At 35.3% G+C, this 26,200-nt stretch overlaps 1 protein-coding gene across 39 annotated transcripts in view; it reads left to right on the forward strand.

The window, feature by feature from the left end:
• ZNF644 (zinc finger protein 644) overlaps positions 1-26,200 on the forward strand; it is a 101,476-nt gene that overhangs the window by 23,688 nt on the left and 51,588 nt on the right. For 17 of the 39 annotated variants that reach the window (XM_005542771.5, XM_074001902.1, XM_074001869.1 and 14 more), the window contains one exon: positions 10,256-10,316. The exons of 2 other annotated variants lie outside the window; for them this stretch is intronic. In XM_005542771.5, the coding sequence (XP_005542828.3) occupies positions 10,273-10,316 (44 nt within the window). In that variant the 5' untranslated portion in view covers positions 10,256-10,272. Of the gene's footprint in view, positions 1-7,581; positions 7,608-10,255; positions 10,317-12,977; positions 13,082-22,185; positions 22,267-26,200 lie in introns of all 39 variants that reach the window. 20 more of the 39 variants (XM_074001868.1, XM_074001906.1, XM_074001942.1 and 17 more) reach the window with 4 other exon arrangements.

Below are 26,200 nucleotides of genomic sequence, written 5' to 3' on the forward strand. Positions count from 1 at the left end.
TTTAGTTCTGAACTCACTGTATTTCAGTAAGAATTGTTTGCATATAGAAATTGGGGCAGGTACAAATTTTGTATATCAATCTGTCCAGTAGTCCAGATTACTCTTTGCTGTATTTGTTTCATAAGTCAGGTCTGATGAGATTTTGGAAGCATTGTTTATACACTGAATTACCAATTGTAAGTAGATGTTGGTAAATTAGCAGTTGTTCAAAGGTGATTCATTTATATCTTTTTTTGGGGTCATAAATGACTTATTTTGGTGTTCATTTATTATTCTAACTTTGAGATTTACTTTTTTTCTATTCCTTGTATGCTGTGAATTTTTAACAGATTTGTTGAAGTACAATTGACATATTAAAAAATCAGATTTAAAGTAAACAATTTGAACAGATTTGACGTCTGTATACACCTATGAAATCATTCAAGATAAGGAACATACCCTTTAGTTTTCAAAAAGTATGCTTATGCCTGTTGGTACTCCTCCTGTTTGCCCAGACAGTGACTTATCTGCTTTAGGTAATTTATAAGGTAATTTGCATATTCTGGAATTTTACATAAATCAACACATGCAGTATGTACTCTTTTTGTTTGGAGTTTTTTTTTGTTTGTTTGTTTTTTACTCAACGTATTTTTTTTGAGGTTCATTCATGTTGCATGTATCATTAGTTCAGTCCTACATATTCTGTTGCAGGTATATAATGTAAGGATTCACATGTTGATGGACATTTTTCACCCAGTGTTTGAATATTACAAATAAGGATGGTATAGACATTTGTATACAAATCGTTTGATATGGTTTGACTCTGTGTCCCTACCAAATCTCATGTTGAATTGTAATTCCCAGTGTTGGAGAAGGGACCTGGAGATAGGTGATTGGATCATGGGGACAGATTTCCCCCTTGCTGTTCTTGTGGTAGTGAGTGAGTCCTCACGAGATGTGGTTGTTTAAAAGTGTTTAACACTTCCCCCCTTCACTCTTATTCTCTTGCTCCACCATGGTAAGATAGATGTGCTTGCTTCCCCTTCATCTTCTGCCATGATGGCAAGTTTCTTGAGGCCTCTCCCAGCTATGCTTCCTATACAGCCTGTGGAACTGAGAGTCAGTTAAACCTCTTTTCTTCATAAATTACCCAGTCTCAGGTAGTTCTTTATAGCAGTGTGAGAATGGACTAATACATCGTTGTGTGGACATATACTTTCATTTATTTGGACAAATACTTAGGAGTTTCCACTCCGTGACTGGATCCTGTAGTAGATATATGTTTGATGTTTTAAGAAATGGTGAAACTTTTACAAAGTGATTGTACCTTTTTATCTTCTCATATGAATATATGAAAGTTTTAGTTCCTCTACTTGTTCACCAACACTTGGTTTGGTTGGTCTTACTAATTTTAGCCATTCTTACAACTGTGTAGTGATACCTCTTTGTGCCTTTAATTTGCATTTCACCAGTAACAAATGATACTGAGCATCTTTTGATATGCTTGTCATTCATATATTGTTGCCGAAGTGCTGCTTCAAATCTTCTGCCTATTTTGTAATTGGATTGTTCTATTATTGAAGGTGTTAAAAGCAGGTTTATTGAGATATAATTGACATGTAATAAAGTACACATATATAAAGTATACAGTGAGAAAAGTTTTGACACATATATATACTTAGGAGGCCACAAACAAGATGATGAATATATTCATCACCCCCAAAAGTTCTCCTGGTACCACTTTGTAATTCTTCCTTTTCTGCCACGTTCCTTTTTGGGGGTCTGTCTCTTTAACAGCATATAGCTTAGGATTACTTTCTTTTCCCACTGAGGCAAGACTCCTTTTTATCTGGTGTTACGTGAATTAGGAGATTTTCCACTCTTAAGAGAACAGGTACTATTGTGCTGTGTGAGACTAGGGCAATTCCCTTTCATCCTTTTGGGTGACTCTTCCTTGCTTGGATAGTTTCCACACAGAGTTGCTCTAATCATTATGTAGCTAGATACTTGGGAGTGTTCTTTGTTTGTGGAGTTATCTTCTCTTCAGTACTCTGCCCTGTGATCTTTAGCTGTTGACTTTTTTAGGCTTTTAGCTCAGTCTCTTCAACTCAAGGATTACCACCAGATTCTGCATAGATACTCTTTCCTTGGGCAGGGATCTGTACTTTCTCCAGGCAGTTGTTTGCTCACCTTATTTCCCTTTCAGGGTTCACCCTTAGGGGTTGCCTAATGTCTAATATCTGAAAACTATTGTTTCGTATGTTTTCAGGGAGGAGGGCAAACCCAATTCCTGTTACTCCACCTTGGCTCTTACGTGTACTTTCTACTCTTCATATTTATATTTTATTTTGGTAAAAAACACATAACAGTAAATTTACCATCTTAACTGTTTTTAAGTGTACAGTCTAGTAGTGTTAAGTGTATTCACATTGTGTAACAGGTCTCTAGAAATTTTTCACTTTGGAAAAGAGAAACTCTGTATCTGTTAAACACTAATTTCACTATAAAAGTTATAGACTTTTATAACCACTCCACTTTCTGTGATTTTGACTATGTTAGGTACCTCATGGATGGAATCATAAAGTATTTGTCTTTTTGTGATTGGCATATTTCAGTTATAATGCCCTTGAGGAGATTGAGGTTCATCCATGCTATAGCATGTGATACAATTTCCTTGTTTTAAGGCTACATGATATTCCATTGTATGTATACACATTCCGTTGATCTGTTTATACATTGGTGGACAGTGGGTTTCTTCTTTCTCTTGGATCTTGTGAATAATGCTGTTGTGAACGTGGGCATGTAAATATCTTTTTGAGATTCTGCTTTGAATTCTTTGTGTATATGCCCAGAAGTGGGATTGCTGGATCATATGGTAATTTAACTTCATATGTTTTGAGGAACTGTCATGTTTTTCATAATGGCTGCACCATTTTATATTTCCCCCAACAGTGGACCAAGGGTTCCAATTTCTCCACATTCTCACCAACACTTGTTATTTCCTGGGTTTTTAAAAATAACAGCCTCTAGTGGGTGTAAGGTGATAACTTGTAGTTTTGATTTGCATTTTCTGATGACTGGTGATGTTGAGTATCTTTTCTTTCTTACTATATTTTTTTTGAAACAGAGTCTTGCTATATTGCCCAGGCTGGAGTGCAGTGGCACAATTATGGCTCACTCCAGCTTTGACTTTCCAGGCTCAAGTGATTCTCCCACTGCAACCTCTCAAGTGGCTGGTACTACAAATGTGTGCTACCACACCTGTTTATTTTTTACTTATTTTTAATTTTTAGTAGAGACAAGGTCTTGCTATGTTGCCCAGGCTGGTCTCAAACTCCTGAGCTCAAGCGATCCTCCCACCTCAGCCTCTCAGAGTGCTGGGATTACAGTCATGAGTCACCACACTGGGCTGAGCATCTTTTCATATGCTTGTTTTATATGCCGTCTTTGGAGGATTGTCCATTCAAAAACTTGGCCCATTTTAAAATTCAGTCAATTTTTTGTTGTCAAGTTCGTTATGTTACATATTTTGGATATTAACCTCTTATCAGATACATGATTTGCAAATATTTTCTCCCACTCTGTAGGTTGTCTTTTCACTCCGTTGATTACTTCTTTTGATGTACAGAAGTTTTTAACTTTTAATGTAATTCCATTTTTTGTTCCCTGTGCTTTTGGTGTCATGTTCAAGAATTCATGGCTAAATCCAATGTCACGAAGCTTTCTCCTATATTTTCTTTTAGTAGTTTTATAGTTTTTGTATGTGGTGTAAAGGGTCCAACTTCATTCTTTTTCAGGTGGATATTGGATTTTCCCAGTACCATTTGTTGAAAAGACTGTCGTTGCCTCACTGTATAGTCTTGGCCCCCTTGTCAAACACTGTTTGACTAGAAATGCATGGGTTTATTTCTGGGCCATCTATTTTGTTTCATTGGTTTATATGTCTTTTTATGCTGGCACCACTGCTGTCTTGATTACTATTTGTATTTAGTATGTTTTGAAATCAGGACTTGTGAGGCCTCCAACTTTGTTGTTCTTTTTCAAGTTTTTAGTATGTATTTAGTATGTTTTGAAATTAGGACTTGTAAGGACTCCAACTTTGTTGTTCTTTTTCAAGTTTGTTTTGGCTCTATGGGGTCCTTTGAGATTCCATATTAACTTAAGGATAGGTTTTCCCGTTTCTGCAAAAAATGCCATTGGGACTTTGACAGGGATTGCATTGAATCTGTAGATTGCTGTGGGTAGTATGACATTTTAACAATAAATCTTCCAATCTATGGATACAGTGTGTTTCCATTTATTTGTATATTTTATGGTTTCTTTCAGCAGTGTGTTATAGCTTGCAGTGTACAAGTCTGTTGGATCCTTGGTTAATTCCTAAATATTGTATTCTTTTTGATACTATTGTACATGGAATTGTGTTAATTTCTTTTTCAAATTGCTTATTGAAATACAACTGATGTTTGTGTGTTTGTGTGCTTTTATTTTTTGTATCCTGCAACGTTGCCAAAATAATTACTTCTAACATTTTTTTTTTTTCTTGAAAATTTAAGAGTTTTATGCATGTAAGGTCACATCTGAGAACCAGGGTAATTTTATTTCTTCCTTTCCAGGTTGAATGCAGTTTATTCCTTTTTCTTGTCTAATTGCTCTGGCTAGGACTTCCACTGCTGTGTTAAATAGAAATGGTGACAGTAGGCATCCTTGCTTTGTTCTCAATGTTAAAGGAAATGCTTTCAGTCTTTCACTGTCGAGTGTGATGTTAGCTGTGGGCTTTTTGTGTATGGCTTTTATTATGTTAAAGTTTCCTTCTATTTCTATTTTGTTTTCATGTGTTGAACTGTCCTTGCATTCCAGGTGTAAAGCCCACTTGGTCATGATGTGTAATCCTTTTAATGTGCTGCTGAATTTGTTTTGCTCTTATTTTGTTGTAGATTTTTGCATCAGTATTAATCACGGATATATGTCTATACTTTTGTTCTTGCTTGTTGTGTCTTTCTCTGGTTTTGGTGTCAGGGTAGTGTTGACCTTATGGAATGAATTTGAAGTATTCCCTTCTTTTGAATTCTTTATGAGTCTGAGGAAGCTTGGTGTTAATTCTTGTTTAAATGTCTGGTAGAATTCTCTAGCGGAGCCATCTGGTCCTGGGCTTCTCTTAGTTGGGAAGTTTTTGATAACTGCATCCAATCTCTGTTTACTAGTTATAGGCCATTCAGAGTTTTTATTTTTCATGTCCTCATTTTGCTAGGTGTACATTTTTAGGAATATACCAGTTTATTCTAGGTTATTCAATTGTTGATGTATATTGTTCATAATATTCTGTTATAATCCTTCTGGCATCAGTTGTAATGTCCCCTCTTTCATTTCTGATTTTCATTTTTCAAGTCTTTTTCTTAGTCTAGCTAAGGAGTTTATTGATTTTGTTGATCTTTTTTTTAAAAACAAAAAAAACAAAAAATAAAAACCAAAAACGAACTCTAGGTTTCACTGAGTTTTTTTCTTTCCTTGTCTTCTTCTGTATTTAGTTGATCTTAGCCCTAATATGTATTATTTTTCTCCCTTCTGCTATTGTTTAGTTTAGTTTGTTCCTCTTTTTTCTAATTTCTTGAGATACAAAGTTAGGTTGTTGATTTGTGATTTTTTTTTTTTTTTTTAAACATGTAAGCTTTTGCTGCCATAAACCTCCCTGTTAGTACTGCTTTAGCTACATCTCGTAAATTAGTGGTTTGTTGTTTTTGTCTCCGGATATTTAAAAAATTTCTTTGTAATTTCTTTGCCCCATTGGTTGGTTAAGAGTGAGTTTTTAAATTCCACATGTGTGGATTTTCTTGTTTTTCTTCTGTTATTGGCTTTTAGTTTCATTTCACTGTGATTAGAGAAGATAGTTGGTATGATTTCAGTCTTCTTAAATTTATTCAGACTTGTTTTGTGACCTACGTTTTATATAATTTTAATATGTATCTGAACTTTCAGAGTTAATTGTAAAGACTTTTCTGAATTGTCAGTGTTTGGTTTTCTAAAATATGTTCACGCCTCTTCAGCATATTTACAATATTTTTGAAAATTAATAGACATTCTTTTTTAGAAGTTTTTAGGTTTACAAAATATTTGAGCAGGATAGTATAGTGTTCCCATGTTCTAACCACCCCTCCAACTGTCATTTTTCCCTGTTATTAACATCTTACGTTAGTACAGTACACTTGTTACAGTTAATGAACCAATATTGACACATTATTATTAACTAAAGACCATAGTTTATTCAGATTTTCTTAGTTTTTACCCAGTGTTCTTTTTCTGTTCCAAGATATATTACATTTAGTTGTCGTTTCTTCCTAAGCTTCTGAAGACTTTGTTTTTGATGACCTTATGAGGTTTTTTTTTTTTCTTAGCAGTTTTGAAGAATATTGGTCAGATATACTGTATGATCTTCTATTGGAATTTGTCTGATATTTTTCTCATGATCAGACTGCGGTTATGGGTTTTTGGGAGGATGTGTTATACTTGACATTTTAGTATTCAGGTGTTCTCTTAGAATACTGCTTGAAGCAAAACCATCTGTGCCAACTGCTTTTAAGTTTTATCCTCTTTTTTTGTACTCCCCCCCCCCCCACTTATATAAGTAATATTCCAATTGTATTTCTTAGGTATAGATTTTAAAATACGTTCTATCATACTTCTTTGTAAAATCTTTTTTTAAAAAAATATGTGTCTTCGCTATTATCAAAAAGATAACACATGTTGGCAAGGATGTGGAGAAAGGGAGCCCTTGTGTACCTTGCTAGGAATGCACAATAAACAGCCATTATGGAAAACAATATGGCAGTTTCTAGAAAACTAAAAATAGAATTACCATATGATATAGCAGTCCCGCTTCTGGTTATATATCTAAAGGAATTGAACTCAGTATGCTGAAGCGGTATCTGCATGTCCATGTTCACTACAGCATTATTCACAATAGCTAAAATATGGAAGCATCCTTGGTGTCCATCATTGCATGAAAGGATAAATGTGGTATATATGCACAATGAAATACTTTTCAGTCTTAAGATAGAAAAAATTCTGTTATTTGCAAGAACATGGATGAACCTGGAGGACATTATGCTAAGTGAAATAAACCAGGCACAGAAAGACAAACACCACATAATCTAAATTGCGTGTAGAATCTAAAAAAGTTGAACTCTTAGAAGTAGAGAGTGAAATGGTGTTTACCTGAGGCTGGATTGGGAGTGCATGGGGCAAGAGGAGATGTTTATCAAATGGTACAAAGTTTTAGTCAGGAGGAATAAGCTTTAGTGATCTGTTGCACAGAATTATGAAATATAGTAATAATGCATGTATATTTTAAAATTGATGAAAGAGTAGATTTTAAGTGTTTTACCACAAAAAAATAAGTATGTGAAGTGATGGATTTGTTAATTAGCGTGAATTAATCATTCTACTATGTAAGCATATGTCAAAACATCACATTTTACTCCATAAATAGATAATATATACAACTATTATTTGTCAATTAAAAATTAATAAAATAAAAACAAAGTGTCTCAAATATGCTGGTTTAGGTTTGTGGGGAACAAATGCAGTTAAAAGGTTTTTTTTTTTCAGATTTTGGAGAGTACGAGCAAAGCAAGGTAAAATTAAACAACTTAAGTGGAAGTTTGTTTGTGTGTGATGTTTGTATATGCCTTTATTTTTTACTGTGGTAAAATATGCATAACAACATTTACCATTTTCAAGTGTACAGTTCAGTGGCATTTAAGTATGTTTATATTGTTTGTGCAACCATATATAGTTTTTAAAATATGCATTGGTCTGCTAGGACTGTCATAAAATACTACAGACTGGGTGGCTTACACAACAGAAATTTATTTTCTCACAGTTTTAGAGACTGAAAATTCAAGATTAGGGTGTTGGCAGGTTTTGTTTCTCCTGAGGCATCTCTGTCTTGCAGATGGCCTGCCCTCTGTGTGTACATACCTGTGTCTCTTAGAATGATACCAGTTGGGCCAGGTGCAGTGACACACGCTTGTAATCCCAGAACTTTGGGAGGCCAAAGCGGGTGAATCACTTGAGGTCAGGAGTTCGAGACCAGCCTGGCCAATATGGTGAAACCCTGTCTCTACTAAAAAAAAAAAAAAAAAAAAAAAATTACAAAAATTAGCTGGGCATAGTGGCGTGTGCCTGTAGTCCCAGCTACTTGGGAGGCTGAGGCGTGAGAATCGCTTGAACCCAGGAGGCAGAGTTTGCAGTGAGCCTTCATCTTAAAAAAAAAAAAAAAGAATGACACCAGTCATATTGGGTAAAATCCTCATAAGTTACCTTATTTAACTTTATTCCTGAAAGGCCCTTGCTCTAATGTCATATTTGGGATGAGGGTTCAATATAAGAAATTTGGGGGGAGACACAGTTCAGTTCATAATATCTTTTATATAGAGGTGCTTCCAGTTTATCGCTATCTTCAATGTATTAATTTCCTGTGGTTGCTCTAACAAATTAGCACAAACTGGTTGGTTTAAAACAATAGAAATTAATTCTCTCACAGTTCTGGAGGCCAGAAGTTCTAAATCAGTATTATTGGGCCAAAATCAAGGTGATGGCAGAGCTTTGTTCCTTCTAGAGGGAGGCTGTAGAAGAGAATCCATTACTTGCTTCTCCCTGATACTAGTGGGTGCTGGCATTCCTGACTGTGGCCCATGTCCCTCCAGTCTTCAAAGGCAGCATTTTCAGTTCTCTCTGCCATGTCATCGTCTTCTTTTTTGGAGACAGAGTCTTGCTGTGTTGCCCAGGCTGAATTGCAGTGACATGATCTGGGCTCATTGCAACCTCTGCCTCCTTCATTCAAGCAAGATTCTCCTGCCTCAACCTTCTGAGTAGCTGGGACTACAGGTGTATGCCACCATGCCCAACTGATTTTTGTATTTTTAGTAGAGATGGGGTTTCACCATGTTGGCCAGGCTGGTCTCGAACTCCTGACCTCAGGTCATCTGCCCACCTTGGCCTCCCAAAGTGCTGGGATTACAGGTGTGAGCCACTGTGCCTGGCCTCTCTGCTGTGTCTTCTCATTGCCTTCAGAGTGTGTCTCGTTCTTATAAGGATACATGTGATTGCATTATGGCCCACCCAGATAATTCAGAATAATCTCCCCTCTCGAGATCCTTAATGTAATCATATCTGAAAAGACTTTTTTTTTTTTTTTTTTTTTTTTGCCATGTGAGGTAACATTCTCAGGTTTCAGGGATCAGGGTGTGGATATCTTTTGTGGGGCGATTGTTCAGCTTATCCCACTCAGTCGTTTATAGTAGACTTTTAATGTTCTTACTTTGATTTTATAGTTTAGTTTTTAACAGGCCCCCATGTTCAGTTCTGGGTTGGTGGGAGATGATGGCATTGGGTGGCAGAGAAAGTATCTCATCTTTTCTGTATACTATGCAGAAAATTCTAGGTCTGTGGTTTTGGGAAGGACAAATCAGAGATGATAGTGAGTATGGAAATAAAACAATTAAAGTAATCTAGCTTGATAACAGAGGTAGGTATGGTGGTGCTGTTTTTTAAATAATAGAGAATTTAGAAGAGTCACAAGCTAGTTTCAGGTATGGGGAGGAGGGGATGTATAGAGTTTGGGACACACTGAGTTTTTAGAACTTCTGAAATATGGTAAAATTAGTAATGATAGGTGTGTTTTTGGCAAATGCATGTTCAGTGGATTGTTGGAATAGAAGTCACTTTATACTAAATTAAGGATTAAGTTGAAGATGGAAAGTATTGACACATTCTATTCTCTAGAATAAGGGTGCTTGGCATTTAGTAAGTACTTAATCAGTGTTGGCTATTATGAGAATTACTATAGTGTTCCAATACTATAACATTTTTGTCTTCAGCTGTTTGGTGTACGTCTTGATATGTACATAATATTAAATAAATACTGATCTAGAAAGATGTGTGTTTTGTTAATTATTTTCATTATTGCCATTGCCATACTATTAAAATTAATGAAAACAATTTATTGTAGATTAAAAAAAAAAAAGAATTAGAAAGTTTCGATTTCTCGTTTGAATAGATTATTATTTCTCAAAAAAAACAGTGGGATTGGGGGGGCACTTAGCAATAGTTTCCTAAAGATTAAAATGATCGTATTCTAGTTGAATGCTTTTTTTTATGTTATATCAAGAAATATAATTTGATTTATGGTTTTTCATTTAAAATCGTGGTGTATTGTAGCTGTAGTTATTCATGCTTGACACAAAAAATTAAACCTTGGTCTTTGTATGTATTCTTTCAGGTTTGATTTAATTTTGGATGAGATTGTTCTTGCAGCAAGATGTTAATAAGACAAAATCTAGGTAAGTAGAAGACTGCTTTGTTAAATGTACATATCGAGATAGGAATAATACCAAAAAAAAGGTCTTAAAAATGTGGTGTTGAGTTCAGAACCAAAGAGTTTTTAAATAAAATTTTGAAATGCAAATAACTGTCTTTTTGACACACTTGGTCCACTTGATTTGATGGGAGTAAAATTACAGCTATCAAATTGTGGAACTAAATTTTTAGTTTCCTTCTTTTGTGTTGAGGTTAACTAAAGCATTCAGGTTTCCAGTGAATATTCTAACATGTTAGAAAATCAAGTTAGTGTTTGGTTCAGCCACTCTTCAAATTGAACTCTCACCACTTCGGTAAGACATTTATTGTGTCACTTCATTGTTTTCTCCTTTGTTGACAAAGTATATGAATAGTCATTGCTTTTGTGAATTTTGCTTCATTATTACTGTTAAGGAAACACTTTCCCAAATGGGACATTTGCCAAATTGTGATTTCTTTCTGTTAATATAGTATTCAAAATTGTAAATTATTGTTTTAATGTTTTCCTAATGGGTGTCTCTACTGAATGACCTCTCTAATACAGCATTCTGATTAGCTTTCTAAGGCTGTTCACTTTCAAAAAGTTGAATTGGCATCATGTACTTTTGGTCTGGTATGTGAAAGAATGCTTTTAAATAATATAAGCTGTTGACATGTTTTAAAAAGATACATTTACTGTTTATTGGTAAGTGAATATGGCTTCAAAACGGAAACAGGGGAAAACGAACACTGAAAAAATTGGAGTTAACTTGGTTTTCCCTCTAACCAGATGTTTCAGCTGTCAAAAATTTGCTGATCTCAGTGTTTGTTAAAGAAAAAAAAAAAGAAGTCTAGGATGAAAAGTGCTGTAGTTCAGTAATATGCACTGAAGGAAATCTCAGTCAGTGATTTGGGCATGTTTTGAAGCAAAATTTTCCTTTTATTGCTATTATATAATAATAATAGTAGTGGTAGTTTGAAGAGTACTTATTGTGCTCTAAATTCTATTAAGTGCTTGTCATACCTTATTGATCATTATAGTACCTCCTATTGTGTAGAAAAATTTTATTTTTTGCTTTATAGTGGACTATTTTTCTTTAGGAAGAATAATTTACTTTTGTAGCATTTATTAGAAATAACACTTGCCTATATATCCTCTTACAGTGGAGAAGAAGCCAGACTTTTGTACTTGAAGGTCTTATTAGGGATTTGTTTTCTAGTTGAATATACAGTGTCTGTTAGAACTTTTGTTCTGATTTTCTGTGTTTGATATTGCTTGTGGGATGACACTGGTTTAACTTATTCTGACCTTATTTTCCACCATGCTTATATATGTATTTTTTTCTTTTTTATTATGGTATAGTTTACATATATATAGTAACATAAAATTTGAGGTATAGAGCTGAATGACTTTTCGCATACACATTCATACATGTAACCGCCATCTAGATCAAGATATAGAACATTTCATTACTTTAGAAAGTTCCTTGTGCTTTCCCCGCTTCCAATCCAATAGCTTTTTTCCCCTGAAGTAATGATCTTTCTGAATTCTGTCAGCATAATTTAGTTTTGCCTGTTCTTGGATTTTATATATAGTATGTACTCTTGTATCTGGCTTTTTCATTCAACATAATGTTCTTGAGCTTCATCTATGTTGTGACTATATCAGCAGTTCATTATTTTTTATTGCTGTTTTATTTTTAGTAATATTCCATTGTATGAACACACTACAAAATATTTATGTTTTCTCTGTGATTTGGTTTATTGGATTCTCCATATTTCTGTTCCTACTTGCTAACTTTTCTATACTCTTTTCCTTCTTCTACCTATCTCTTTAATTGTCCCCCATCACTTTCGAAATAAAATGTAGTAAACCCTATAACACGGCATGCAGTTATCTCACTGTAGCTATGCCAGAATGCTGAGGATTATATGAATAAACTAAGTATGATGTTTCATATTCCTAGTTCTAGTCCTAGGTGCTTGTTGTCACTTTCCCTCAACCCCGTGCCTCCCCAATTGCCAGAGTCCTCTCTGCTAGTTGTCAGCTGATCTTCTGAAATAGCCTATCTGAAGCATCTGTCTGATCCTTTAAGCCAGGCCTGGGCATAGTTTGTCTTCTTTATTAGACTATGAGTTTGAAGGTAGATACCATCCATGTCTCATTTATCTTAGTAGCACAGTGCTGGGAATACTGTGTGCATTCGGTAAATGTTTTGTTAAACATAGATCAATGAAAAGTGTTCTTTTCTCCCAGGCAAATAGAGATTCAGAATGCTAGCCGGAATGGGATGGGGGCATTGGCACTTCAGTTGCTGTTGGGCCATAGGAAGGAGCCACTGAGGACAATCCAGAGACAGCATTATAGACATTTTAGAAAGAGAAATAAATTATTTCCCAAGTCTTCTTTCAATGGCTAGTAAAATATTCTTAGTTCAGTCCTAAAGTAAGACTGTCATTGTTGATTTTGATTAGTATTTCCAAGTGGAGGTATTAATCCATGTTGCAGAAATTTGAAGTGTTTGCTATGAAGAGTGTTTTTTTTGTGGGTTTGTACTAGTTATTTCTTTAAAGATTTTGAAAGGTTAGACTAATACAAGTAGAAGATTGGGAACACTAGTCACACATGTAAGAAGTGAAGAAAACTTTTCCTCTTTTCTCTGAAGGTAAAAAACTGTTAGGATGGAGGAAGAAATTGTAGAATCATAGCCTGGAACTGTGGTAACATTTTCGATTCCCACAACTGAGGAAGCCTGCTATTTGTTGAAAGGTATTTAAATTTTTTTTATTGTAGATATGTAATATAACATATATGAACAATATGCTTTTTTTGTTTTGTTTTTGAGACGGAGTTTCGCTGTTGTTGCCCAGGTGGGAATGGAGTGGTGCAATCTCAGCTCACTGCAACCTCTGCCTCCTGGGTTCAAGCAATTCTTCTGCCTCAGCTTCCCAAGTAGCTGGGATTACAGGCATGTGATACCACACCCAGCTAAATTTGTGTTTTTAAGTAGAGATGGGGTTTCACCATGTTCGTCAGGCTAGTCTCAAACTCCTGACCTCCGGTGATCCACCCTCCTTGGCCTCCCAATGTTCTGGGATTACAGGTGTGAGCCACTGCACCCAGCCTAAACAATATACTTTCTTAAGAAATAACACACTTCTTAAATTTTAAAGCATTTTGACTAGTGGGTTTTTTTTTTTGTTTTTTTCTTTGTTTTTTTTCCTGTGTTTGAAATTTGGCTAGTTGGTTGACTATAGTAATCATCTGTAGATTTTTATGCCTGAAGCTTGATTGCCCTCTAGCAAGTCCAAAGCAAGAAAAGGTTCTTCCCCACTGGGATCAATTTGTTGCTTTTCCTTTCTGTAGCTTCTGCCATAATGCTTGAACACATAGTTGGACATTGACCTTTTCTCATGCTGTTCCTTCTGTCTTCCCACAAGGATTTTCTTAGACATAGATTCTTACCGTATATAGACCTTGGTTCTTTTTTTTTTTTTTTTCTTTTTAATCCTGGATGTGAACTGTGTTTAGTCCTATTGTTGGTTAGGGTTGAGCAGCCAGAGAAATTTAACCTTGAGATTGCCTAACTTACATGTCTCCACAAATATTTTAGACTAATTTTTCTTCTCAGAGGCTGCTAGCTGTACCTCAGTTGCAGAGTCTTCCTCTTCATTTTGTGCTTCAGTATTTAACATAGGCAGCTGCTGCTAAGACTGCAGAATCCCCGAATCCAAGAATTTGAAATTCTTTATGGATATTTGTCTTAAATTAATTTATCTAGTTTCTAACTTCTCTGTACTTCATTTTCTTTAGTAGCACTGTAGATGTGCTGCCCCTTGTTGTAGCATGAAAAAGAAAACTTTTAAATTAATACAGTTCTTTGTTCTTCATTCTAGATGAGATTATACAACATACATTGACCCTTTCCAGCTGTATTGCCAAGTAACAGTTAGTATTTAGTATTTCACTTTTTTTTTTTTTTTTTTTTTTAAGACAAAGTTTTGCTCTTGTTGCCCAGGCTGGAGTACAATGGTGCAATTTCGGCTCCCTGCAGCCTTGTCTCCTGAGTTCATGCGATTCTCCTGCCTCAGCCTCCTGAGTAGCTGGGACTACAGGTGCATGCCACCACACCTGGCTAATTTCAGTATTTTTAGTAGAGATGGGGTTTCACTGTGTTGACCACGCTGGTCTCTAACTCCTGACCTCAGGCGATCCACTGGCCTCAGCCTCCCAAAGTGCTGGGATGATAGGCGTTAGCCACTGCACCCAGCCACATTTAGTATTTTCAAAATGTAAATTTTTTATAAAAGTCACATGTGACTTTATGAGCAAATAGTACAGCAGTGTTTAAAGTAAAAAGTAAAACTCTTACCTCCCACCCAGCACTGTACTCCCCATAAGTTACCAAAAATAGCTGGTATGTATTCTGCATCTTTCTCTTTCTGCTTATCAATATATTTTGGACATTTTTCTATATATGTACCACATTTATTATAACTGTTACCTTATTAATATTTAGGTAAATCTCAGGATATTTTGCCTGTATATAAGTATTGCTGCAATAAATATTTTTGATTATATCAATGGGAGTGTGTGAGAGTGTCAGGATAATTTGTAGCAGTAGATTGCTGGGTCAAGGATATGTGCCCTTTAACTTCTGATATAATAAAACTGCAATGAGGTTGTACCACTTAATATTCTTATTGCTAGTTTATGAGAATATCTTTTCCCACATTCTGCTAAATATTTGTTTTATCCTGCTAGTTTAATTGGCAGAAAGTAGTATTTATTTTACTGTGCATTTTTTAAATTGTGAGAGTGCTCAAAGGTTTGAAATATCACCTTCATTACAACTTAAGTTCTATTGGAGAATATATGTGAAGATTTTTATTTTTTGCTGTTAAGTCCATCAGTTCCATCAATTAACATACCTTTGTGTTTTAGGTGTTACAGTCAAAGTTAATATTGAATAATCAGATTATTTGCCTTTTTTTTCCCTTCATACTATTTTTTTTAAGATAAATATTTCCTTATGGCAAATTTCTTTATAGTTTGCTACAAACTAACATCAGCATAGCCTGTAAATAAAAAGAAAATAAAAGCCATTACTAAATATTAGGTTCATTAAGTCTAGATTAATAGCAGTCTGCTTAAAATCTATTGTCTTTTACAACTCAAGCATTAGAATACTTTGCTTCTTTGTGGTTATTTTTTACTATTCTTATTATGTATGATAAGCTACAGTTATTAGTCTTAATTCCAGCTTTAATATGAGTGAACTCCTTTTTTTTGAATTATTTAATTCTAGAAAACTTAAATACTTAAATTTACAACTGTAAAAAAAAGAGCTGAGAAAATCCTTAGTGTTACTATGATAGATTTCTCTGAGTCATTTTTACAAATTGGCATCTTTTGGTATTTTTAAAATAGTATTTTCTAGTGTGATGCCTTTATTCCTAGATATGTTTATAGTACTATGCCATATTATATAAGGGATTTGAGCATCTGTGGATTTTGGTATCTGGGGGGTTGTCCTGGAACCAATCCCCTTCAGATGTGAAGGGTCAACTGTATATCTGTCTCTCTTGATCTACATCTCTTAAAACTCACCCTTGGTTTCACTGTGCTGTTAAATTTGTTTAAAGGGAGGCTACATTGTTCTTTTTTGAAGTTGAGCTGTCAGTAGTTTTTCCAAAGAAAGTTTCAGCCATGCTTGGGTTTAGTATAAAAGTTTCTTTCCAAATCTGAAATGTTTTTAAACCTAGCAAAGACTAAGTGGCCAATATCATTCCAATGTGTGAACAGGAAACCATAAAACTGCTCCTTCAGACCAAAGAATTTTGCCATGGCTATACTTTAGCCTTCTATGATTGGTCTAAACTGTAAATAAAAGTGCTAAATAAAACAAGGCAATCAGTAAGCCTTTACTGAAATCTAATATTCTAGGCACTGTGCTATATGTTAGGGATGCATAATTAGTCATTAGAATTCCCAGTATCATTCGACTAATTATAGTACAAATGATGAACACAATACTGCCAAGTCTGAGTAGTACAGTGTAGTAGTAGGCCTGAGGAGGACGTTTTTAAGGAAGAAGTCAGGAAAGGCTTCATAGAGCAAGATATCATTTAGAGTTGAGAAAAAGAATAGAATTTTCACCTTGGGAAAATATGGGCAGATGGGGCATGAACTAAAGCTCTTATTTTAGTTTCTAGACATTATTTCGTAAAAACAGTTTCATTTAACTGAATGTCCATATTGCCAGAGTTACTGAGTTTCTTAAATGTACTGAAGTGTACAGTTTACCACAGCTTAGGAATTTATTATTTGAACTGTTTCCTTGTGCTATTTTTTTCAAACTGTGGAAACAAGTTTAATTTTTTGAATCTACCAAGAAATAAATGATACTGTGAAAACTTTCATCCTCATTATTTTGATTATTATAATATTACACTTAAGTGTAAGAGATTCAGAAATAATAAATGACTGGCTTGAGGTTAGGTAGGTAATTGCAGAGGCAGAATTGGAACCTAAGTCTTCTGATGTCTGATTTACTATTCTTTTGAGATGACCATTAAAGTAGATATTTGAGACCAGGCGGGGTGGCTCACACCTGTAATCCCAGCACTTTGGGAGGCTGAGGCAGGTGAATCGCCTGAGGTCAGGAGTTCAAGACCAGCCTGGCCAACATGGTGAAATCTCGTCTCTACTAAAAATATAAAAATTAACTGGGTGTGATGGCAGGCGCCTGTAATCCCAGCTGCTTGGGAGGCTGAGGCAGGAGAATCAGTCACTTGAACCTGGGAGACAGAGGTTGCAGTGAGCCGAGATCGTGCCATTGCACTCCAGCCTGGGAGACAGAATGAGACTCTGTCTCAAAAAAAAAAAAAAAAGTAGATATTTGAAACTTTTACGGTCTTCTAACTAGGCTGAAGCCTGTGGGCTCAGTAAATTTTTGTTTAATATTTTACTGATATATCTGATGTTTTATGAATTGGTGATTGTAATTAAGTTGGTTTTAGATCACACTTTACTAGTCTGAGGAGAAAAGATGACTAAATAAGTAATTATAATCAAGTATCATTAGTATTGTGATAGTCTCTGTTCCTGGAAGGCAAGGGCCGTGTCTGTTTTATTTATTAAGATATATATTCACTACTTTAATATAGCTAATACTTTACTCATAGTAGACATTTAATAAATATATATTTAATGACTGGATGGAAATATGGCAAGGCCTCCCAGAAGTGACACTTAAACTGAAACTTGGAGGAACTGTTTGGTGATTAATGTAGATAAAAAATATGGGGAAGGCCTGTTAGCAGAAGAAATAGCATGTACAAAGGATGAGAGGTAACAGAAAGGGAAGATTGCTGGAACTGAAAGAAATGTAAGTTTTGAATGTAGAGCTCACCGTGGGGTGTGGATGTGGGGAGTGGCTAGTGTCGAGATAAGATGAGAGAGTAAGGCTGGGCCATTTTATTGAGGCTTTTATAAACCATTGAAGGAGTTTAAATGCGAGGAAATGATTTTATTCTATCTGTTTTAGCAAACGAACCTAATTAAAATGGGGAGAACAGATCACAGGGAAAGCTAGATTGGAATCAGGATGACTAGTTAGTATGGAGAGCATGCTAGCCTGACTTGAGAGTGGTAGAAGTGGGGATAGAAAGATGTGGTTGGATTTGAGGGAGACTTAGACGACAAAAGAGACCAGCTTTGGTGGTTAATTGTAATGGAGGTGGGAGTGGGAGAATAAGGAAGGAGTTAAGGATGACTCATGTTTCTAGCTGGGCAGTAGTGCTGTATTATTCACAGATAGGTACTGTGAAGAAGAACATTTGGAGAGAACAAGAGCTACATTTTAGATGTATTAAGCTTTAAGTAGCTCAGGACTTGTGATTAGAAATGTCAGGTGGCAGTTAGATATGAGACCTGTAACTTGAGATGTGAGAATCGTCAGCATGAAATCTTAATGTCTCTCAAATTCTTTTTTTTTTTTTGAGACAAGTCTTGCTGTATCCTCTAGGCTGGAGTGCAGTGGTGTGATCTTGGCTCACTGCAACCTTCGCCTCCCGGGTTCAAACGATGCTCATGCCTCAGCCTGGGATTACCGGCGCCTGCCACTATGCCCAGCTAATTTTTGTATTTTTAGTAGAGATGGAGTTTCACCATGTTGGCCAGGCTGGTCTCGAACTCCTGACCTCAGGTGATCTACCCGCCTCAGCCTCCCAAAGTGCTAGGATTACAGGCGTGAGCTCGCCTGACTCATTTTTTAATTCTAATATCTTTCTGCAAGATATTACAAAGCGTGTTTATACATTAAATATTCTATTGACCTAAAGATTGCTCCATGTAGACTTATGAGCTGCTGTTTTTATTAGAGATTCTGGCCTCTGCTTATTGTTAATTGAACAAGATTTAATACCATTAATGAATAATTATGCTACTGATGGCAAAAGTCTTACCAAAAATATTGAATGGCTAAGGGTGTATTGAATGTATTAAATCTTAGATTTATATTAGTGTGTCTAAGTAGCTGAATATAAATACTAATATTTGATAATGCAAATATTTTCCACCCTGAATAGCAAAGTTTAGGTTAAAGTGATCCTGTGGTCTTTAGATTAATCATGATTCAACAAACTATTAGAATAAAAGTTACACACAACAGTATGATCTTGCCTACCTTGTTAACCATTATATACTCACTGTCTAGAGCAGTTCTTGGCACAGAGGTCCTCAATATTTGTTGAGTAATCAATCAATATTGACATACAATGCTTTAATAGCTAATACAATTTTATTTTTGGTCAGGTTACAGCAATGGCAGACTGACTTTTTTAGTTCTTAAAAAGAGTCTTATCCCCAACTTAAGGAATTATATTTTTATTTGAGCAATATTTTCCCCCTTAAATTACCCTTTATTCATATTTATGCCACCTTCTTTCTATATACTTCGCTTCCAGCAAACGGACACATTTCTGTTTCTAATCAGAACATTTTTACTGACATTTATGAAACAAGTCTTCTAGTAAAAACAGTTTGGACATTTCACTTGTGTATCTGACATCACCATGTCTAATGGTGATTCGTCACCTTTGCTTTCAAAACCTATTCTTGCTAATGGATGACCATTCTCTCGTCATGGAGCTCAAAATCTCTCCAAATATTTGTAGTGCTTACCTTCTGTTATAAAGATTTGGTCAGTTATTAAGTCTTTTTGCTGTTACTTCGGCGATATAACATGTATTTATCTTTTTCTTTCTATTCCCATTGCTATTGTTGTTTGCCCATCTTTTACACTCATCTTGGATGATGTGTCTGTGTTCATTTCATTTGGATAAGACCATTTGATTCAACTCTTTAGGAAGTTACCTTAATTATATTACTTGTTCAAAAACATTAACTACTCCTTAAGAATAAATTTTAATTCTTAGGTATTATATCTAGGAGGTTCCAAATTTATGTTCTAATCAACAGTTTTATCTCCTGCTATTCTTTAGTAAGCATTTTGCTGCAGCCTGATTATCATTGTTATATGAAAAAACCCTCACTTTCATCTTTACTCATACCTTCTTTGCCAGTCTCATCCTCAGTTTATCTCTACCCTTGAAACCTAACTCATCCAAGAAAGCTTAGCTCAAATCCTGCCTCTGCCTTGAGGGGTTGACATAGTCCCTGGTATATGGGATGTAGTTCTGGTATATTTCCTCACCCATCCCTAGATTCATGGTGGAGATCTCTCTAACCAAGACAGATTAACAAGAGAAGTGCATACAAATTTATTTAATAAAAATTTTGCATGACATGAGAGACTTCAGATATGAAGACTTGGCAAAACAACAGAAAGCTGTATTACTATGGACAGTTATGCAGGAGAATGATTAGAGGACAAAAGGGTATGATCTAATGGTAATAAACTAGGGTGGAGTTAGCAAAGCCTGTTTGTTCAGATTCTTCTTGGCATCTCTATGTGACACATCTATAGGGACACCTATCCCATAAGAGTTTTAGGAGAGAAGGGAGAGAAAAAGTCAAAGAATGACTTTCCTAGATTTTATGGCCTACTTCAGGGGAGAAAAGAAGGAGAAAGAGAGACCTTCCTGCTTCTGCTGTTTTCTCAAATGCCAAGGTGCCATATTTTGGGGGTAGCATTTCCTACATCTCATTACTGGGAAGTCACTTTCTCTTGATATTTATGATTGTAAACTGAGCTACCTATTAATTGAATGACTTTAAAGTATGATAAGATAATGAAGTGCTAAATATTGACATCTCCTGCAACACCCTGTATAGTTGACAGGCTCCTCTATTTTTTAAACTGGTAAAAACAAAAACCGTGGTTACCTTATATATATATATATATTTAACAGACATTTATATGTTTACTCTTTCTATGCTTATTAGATATTTTTTGTCTGATGGATTAAAAATCAAAACCATGATAAATGCAGACTTATTTAACATTTACATAGTGCTTACTACCTGCCAGACGCTGTTATAAGTACTTTTTAAATATTAACTCAATCCACATTTTACAGATAACAAAACTAAAATATGAGTTTAGCAATGGAAGAGCTAGGATTTGAATGGAGTAGTCTAGCTTGAGAGTCTTTGCTATTAAAGCCTTATGTTATACTCCTCAACAGAGTGGTAAAATAATTTAGTAAATATTAAAATAATTCAGTGAAATAACGTAAGAAATACTACGCAGGAAAATACATAATTACATGTATACTCTTATTTATACTCTCACCCATTTTTTTCCTGCCCCTCATGTTATTCTGGAGCAAATCCAGAGATATTTGTTATTTATTGATGTCTACCTCATCCCCATTGGTAATTTTTTTCCAGTTTTTTATTATGGTAAACTATAAGTAACATGAAATTTGCCATTTTAACCATTTTTAAGTGTACAGTTCAGTGTTACTGTATACATTTATAATGTGCACTCATCACCACCATCCATCTTCATAATTTCTTGTCTTGTAAAACTGAAACTCTATACCCATTAAACAACAATTCCTCCATTTCTTCTGCTCCTGAGGTCCTGGAAATCACCATTTTTCTGTCTCTTTGAATTTGACTACTCTAAGTGTCTCATAAGCAGAATCATATAGTGTTTGTCTTTTTGTGACTGGCTTATTTCACAAGTGTGTTATTTTCAGAGTTCATCCATGTTACAGTATTTTGCAGAATTTCCTCCCATTTTAAGTCTGCATAATATTGCATTGTATGTATGTAACACATGTTGTTTATGGTGGACACCTGTGTTGCTTCCACCATTTAGCTATTGTGAATAATGTTGCAGTGAACATGGGTGTACAAATATCTCTTCAAGACCTTGCTTTCAGTTTTCAGGGATATATAGCTAGAAGTGAAATTGCTGGATCATATGGTAATTCTATTTTTAGTTTTTTGAGGAGCCACCATAGTTTTCTGTAGTGGCTGCACCATTTGACATTCCCACCAACAGTGCACAAATGTTCCTATTTCTCTACATCCTTGCCAACACTTGATATTTTGTTTTTGTTTTTTGATAGTGGCTATTATGTGTTATGATGGTTTTGGTTTGTATTTGCCTAATAATTAGTGATGTTGAGCATCTTTTCATATGCTTATTGGCCATATGTTTGTCCTTGGAGAAATGTCTATTCAAGTCTTTTGCCCATTTTTTAATCATGTTGTTTTTCTGTTGAGTTGTAGTTCTGTATATGTTCTAGATACTACTCCCTTGTTAGATATATGATTTGCAGAGATATTTTCTCCCATTCCATTGGTTCTGTTTACTCCGTATATCTTTTGTGGCACACAAATTTTTACATTTTCACAGAGTTCAATTAGTCTTTTTTGTTTGTTTGTTTGTTTAGACAGAGTCTCATTGTGTCGCCCACGCTGGAGTGCAGTGGTATAATGACTTGGTTCACTGCAACCTCTGCCTCTGGATTCAGGTGATTGTCATGCCTCAGCCTCCTGAGTAGCTGGGACTACAGCACTTATTTGCATGTTTCATTGTTTTCCAGCCTTTAGCTGTATGCTTAAAATGCAAATGGAATAATATAAGAATATAAGAATAATGAGAAGTAATACTTGGAAATGTTCTGAGAAATGATGAAAAAAGGGCCTGGTTTCTATCTGATTGAAAAGAGATGAGACTTGGGAGAGCAGTCAGACTCCCTCTGTCCTTCCCACCTCTTCTCATCCCCTCCCCTAAGTGCTCTGGCTAGGAATTCTAGTACAATGTATGTAGAAGTGGGCTTTTCTTGCCCTGGCGTGGTGGCTCACACCTGTAATCCCAGCACTTTGGGAATCCGAGGTGGATGGATCATGAGATCAGGAGTTTGAGACCAGCCTAGTCAACGTGGTGAAACCCCATCTCTACCAAAAATACAAAAATTAGCTGGATGCGGTTGTATGCACCTGTAATCCCAGCTACTCAGGAGGCTGAGGCAGGAGAATCGCTTGAACCCTGTGGCGGAGGTTGCAGTGAGCCGAGATCAGGCCATTGCACTTCAACCTGGGTGACATAGTGAGACTCTTACCCCCCATCAAAAAGAAAGAAAGAAAGAAAGAAATGGGCTTTTTGTGTATTGCTTTTATTATATTGAAGTAGTTTCCTTCTATTCGTAGTTTGTTGGATCTGGTTATTAACGAAAGGATATTGAATTTTGTCTTTTTTTTTTTTTTGCATCAATTGCGATGGTCATGGGTTTTGTCCATTGTTTTGTTAATGTGCTGTGTTACATTGATTTTTTTTTTTTATGTTGAACTATCCTTGGATTCCAGAAATAAATCTCACTTGGTTATGGTGTATAATCCTTTCAATATGCTGTTGAATTTTGTTTGCTAGTATTTTGTTTGAGGTTCTCAATCTCTTTTCTTTCTGGATAAATGAAGGCATACAGATAATTTTCATAATAAAGCCATACTACAGTGTATATTTATAGTTCAATGGAATGTAAGTAATTTTTTTTTTTTTTTTTTTTTGAGATGGAGTCTTGCTTAGTTGCTAGGCTGGAGTGCAGTGGCGTGGTCTCTGCTCACTGTAAACTCTGCCTCCCGGGTTCAAGTGAGTCTCCTGCCTCAGCCTCCTGAGTAGCTGGGACTACAGACACGTGTCACCACGCCCAGCTAATTTTTGTATTTTTAGTAGAGATAGGATTTCACCATGTTGGCCAGGATGGACTAGATCTCTTGACCTTGTAATCTGCCTGCCTCAGCCATGTATTTTTTTAATAGATAATCACTTATATACCCGGTATTTGGTTGTATATGCTTCACACTAATTACAACACATGATAATCATATGATATCTGAACGCTAGACCATTGTTTTCAATTATGGCTGCACATCACAATGCCAAAGGAGATATTCACACACACACTATTGCCAGAGTCATTTAGATTGGAATTTTTCCGAAGGGGACTGAACATCAGTAGTTTTAAAAAAGTCTTCAAGTACAGAAATATTTAAAAATTCCCTACATTGTTTTGGCTACACATCCAAGTTGTATGGGGTGCTTTAAAAAGTCTATAGGCCTTGGTGAAGTGGAATCAAATTCCAGGGGAGGAGTTGCACAATCTGTCATTTTTAAAAGTTTCCCAAGTTTATCTGAAGCACAGCTAGGTTCTTAATACTGGTCTAGAATTTTCTCAGTCACAAGAAAGGTTAATTAGCAATTTATTTTGATTAAGGTAATTTGCAAGGGCCCTAAATACAGATTTTCTATTGTATGGGCCGAAAGGAGAGCCATATGTTTTATATTGTCAATTATATAGGAGCTAAGTTGTTTACTTAAGGAAATTGACGTAGGTGCTTATCTTCATATTAATCTAATTGCTGTATGGGGTTGCAATAATATGAATAGGCAGGACCACCAATTATTTTCTTAGGCAAACTTGTTCTTATGTCTAAACTGGTATTCTGCTCACAACTCAGCATTTAGCATAAAGCATGTTCGAGGTGACCTTAGTTTTGTGTTTTCAGGAGACAGAAATATTCATGTGTATCACAGTAGAACTTAAATGCAGTGTGATTTAAAACATCTCATTTGTTCTGCCAAATTGAACATATTAGTCTGCTAGGGCTGCCATAGGAAACTACAGTAGACCTACCTAATCCGTGGGGGATACATTCCAGTACCTCCAGTGGATGCTGAAACCTCAGTACAGAATTCTATATGCGCTGTTTTTTTCCTACATATACATATCTGTGATAAAGTTTACTTTATAAATTAGACACAATGAGAGATTTAAAACAATGATAATAGAACAGTTAAGTAAGGTTTACTTAGCACAAGTACTACAATACCTAGACAGTTGATTCGATAACTAAGGTGGCTAATAGATAGGGAGCATCTACAGCATGGATCCACAGGACAGAGGGATGGTTCATACAACCTGGGTGGGATAGAGCAGGACGTTGTGAGATTACATCACACTACACAGAACTGTGTGCAGTTTAAAAGGGTTGAATTGTTTATTTTTGGAATTTTTGATTTAATATTTTCAGACCATAGTTGACTGGGTAATTGAAACCTCAGAAAGTGAAACTGCAGATAAGGGGTGACTATTGTACCATAGACTGGGTAGCCTAAACAATAGAAATTTATTTTCTCACATTTCTGGAGGCTAGAAGTCCAGGATCAAGATGTTAACAGGCTTGGCTTCTTAACTGAGGCCTCTCTCCTTGGCTTGCAGATGACTGTCTTCTTGGTGTGTCCTTACATGGCCTTTTCTCAGTGCATGCCCATCTTTGGTGTCTTCTTATAAGGACCCCAGTTAGATTGGATTAGGGCCTATCCTAACGGCTTCATTTTAACTTAGTACTAGGGCTTCAACATATGAATTTTGGGGGGAACACAATTCAATCTGTAACATTGCATTTAAAGTGTTCTCCTTTATAGGTAATGAATTAATGAGTGGAATTATTTTGAATTATTGGGTGCTGCTTACTGAAGAAAATTTGCCAAAAATGATGACTTTGTTTTTGTAATGAATATTTAACCATACTTTCAGAATGTAATAACAAGATGTGGTGCATTGAGTCAGATGTGTGACTTTGGTTTGCTGTGGCAAGTAAATAGGATAAATGCATCTAGATGTGCATATATGCTTTCAAGATATACTGATAAATGTATCTATTTATCAGTATATCTATTTGTCTCTATATAGTGAAAGGTATTCTTAAAGTATTTAGGAAACGAATCATAAATCTGAAAGGGAGTTACAGTATACCTTATTTTATGTCATTATGCAGTTATTTTAAAAATTTATTCAACCCACTTTAAATATTATTGTGATATTTAAGGAAACTCTAAAAATTTGTACTGTCTGTTAAAATTACACAGTTTAATCTGGAGATAGTCATTGTTTAGGCACTAGAAAGCTAATGATACAACAATAAATGTGACAGATTTAAATTATTTTCTCAATTCAGAGAAATAGTAGAGGTATTAGAACCATTGTAAAAAGTCTGTTTATCACACATCACATTAAAATGAGAGGCTCCCCCCCAAAACCGAACTGTATTAGAATGCTTATATACAGTTTGAAAGGAAATTAGCTAGTTAATAAATTTTTAATTTGGGGGCAAAAAGTTGCCTATGCAATACTGTATTTTGATATTACCCTATTGTAAATTATATCTCATATGCAACCTTTTAAGTTTTCAGTGCATATCAGTACATTTACATACACAGGGAATTTTTAAAATTTTCCTGCAATTTCCTGCAAAATAACTGATGATGAGGCGTGTGAATTAGTTATATCACTAATTGAGATAAGGTGTACAATGACAATTGCTATTACTTTTCATGCACTTTTAAATTGATTGCATGGTCGAATATTAAAATAAGCTTGGATTTTTTTTTTTTTTGAGACGGAG

The sequence above is a fragment of the Macaca fascicularis genome, chromosome 1, assembly GCF_037993035.2.
Source record: "Macaca fascicularis isolate 582-1 chromosome 1, T2T-MFA8v1.1".
Taxonomy (NCBI): domain Eukaryota; kingdom Metazoa; phylum Chordata; class Mammalia; order Primates; family Cercopithecidae; genus Macaca; species Macaca fascicularis.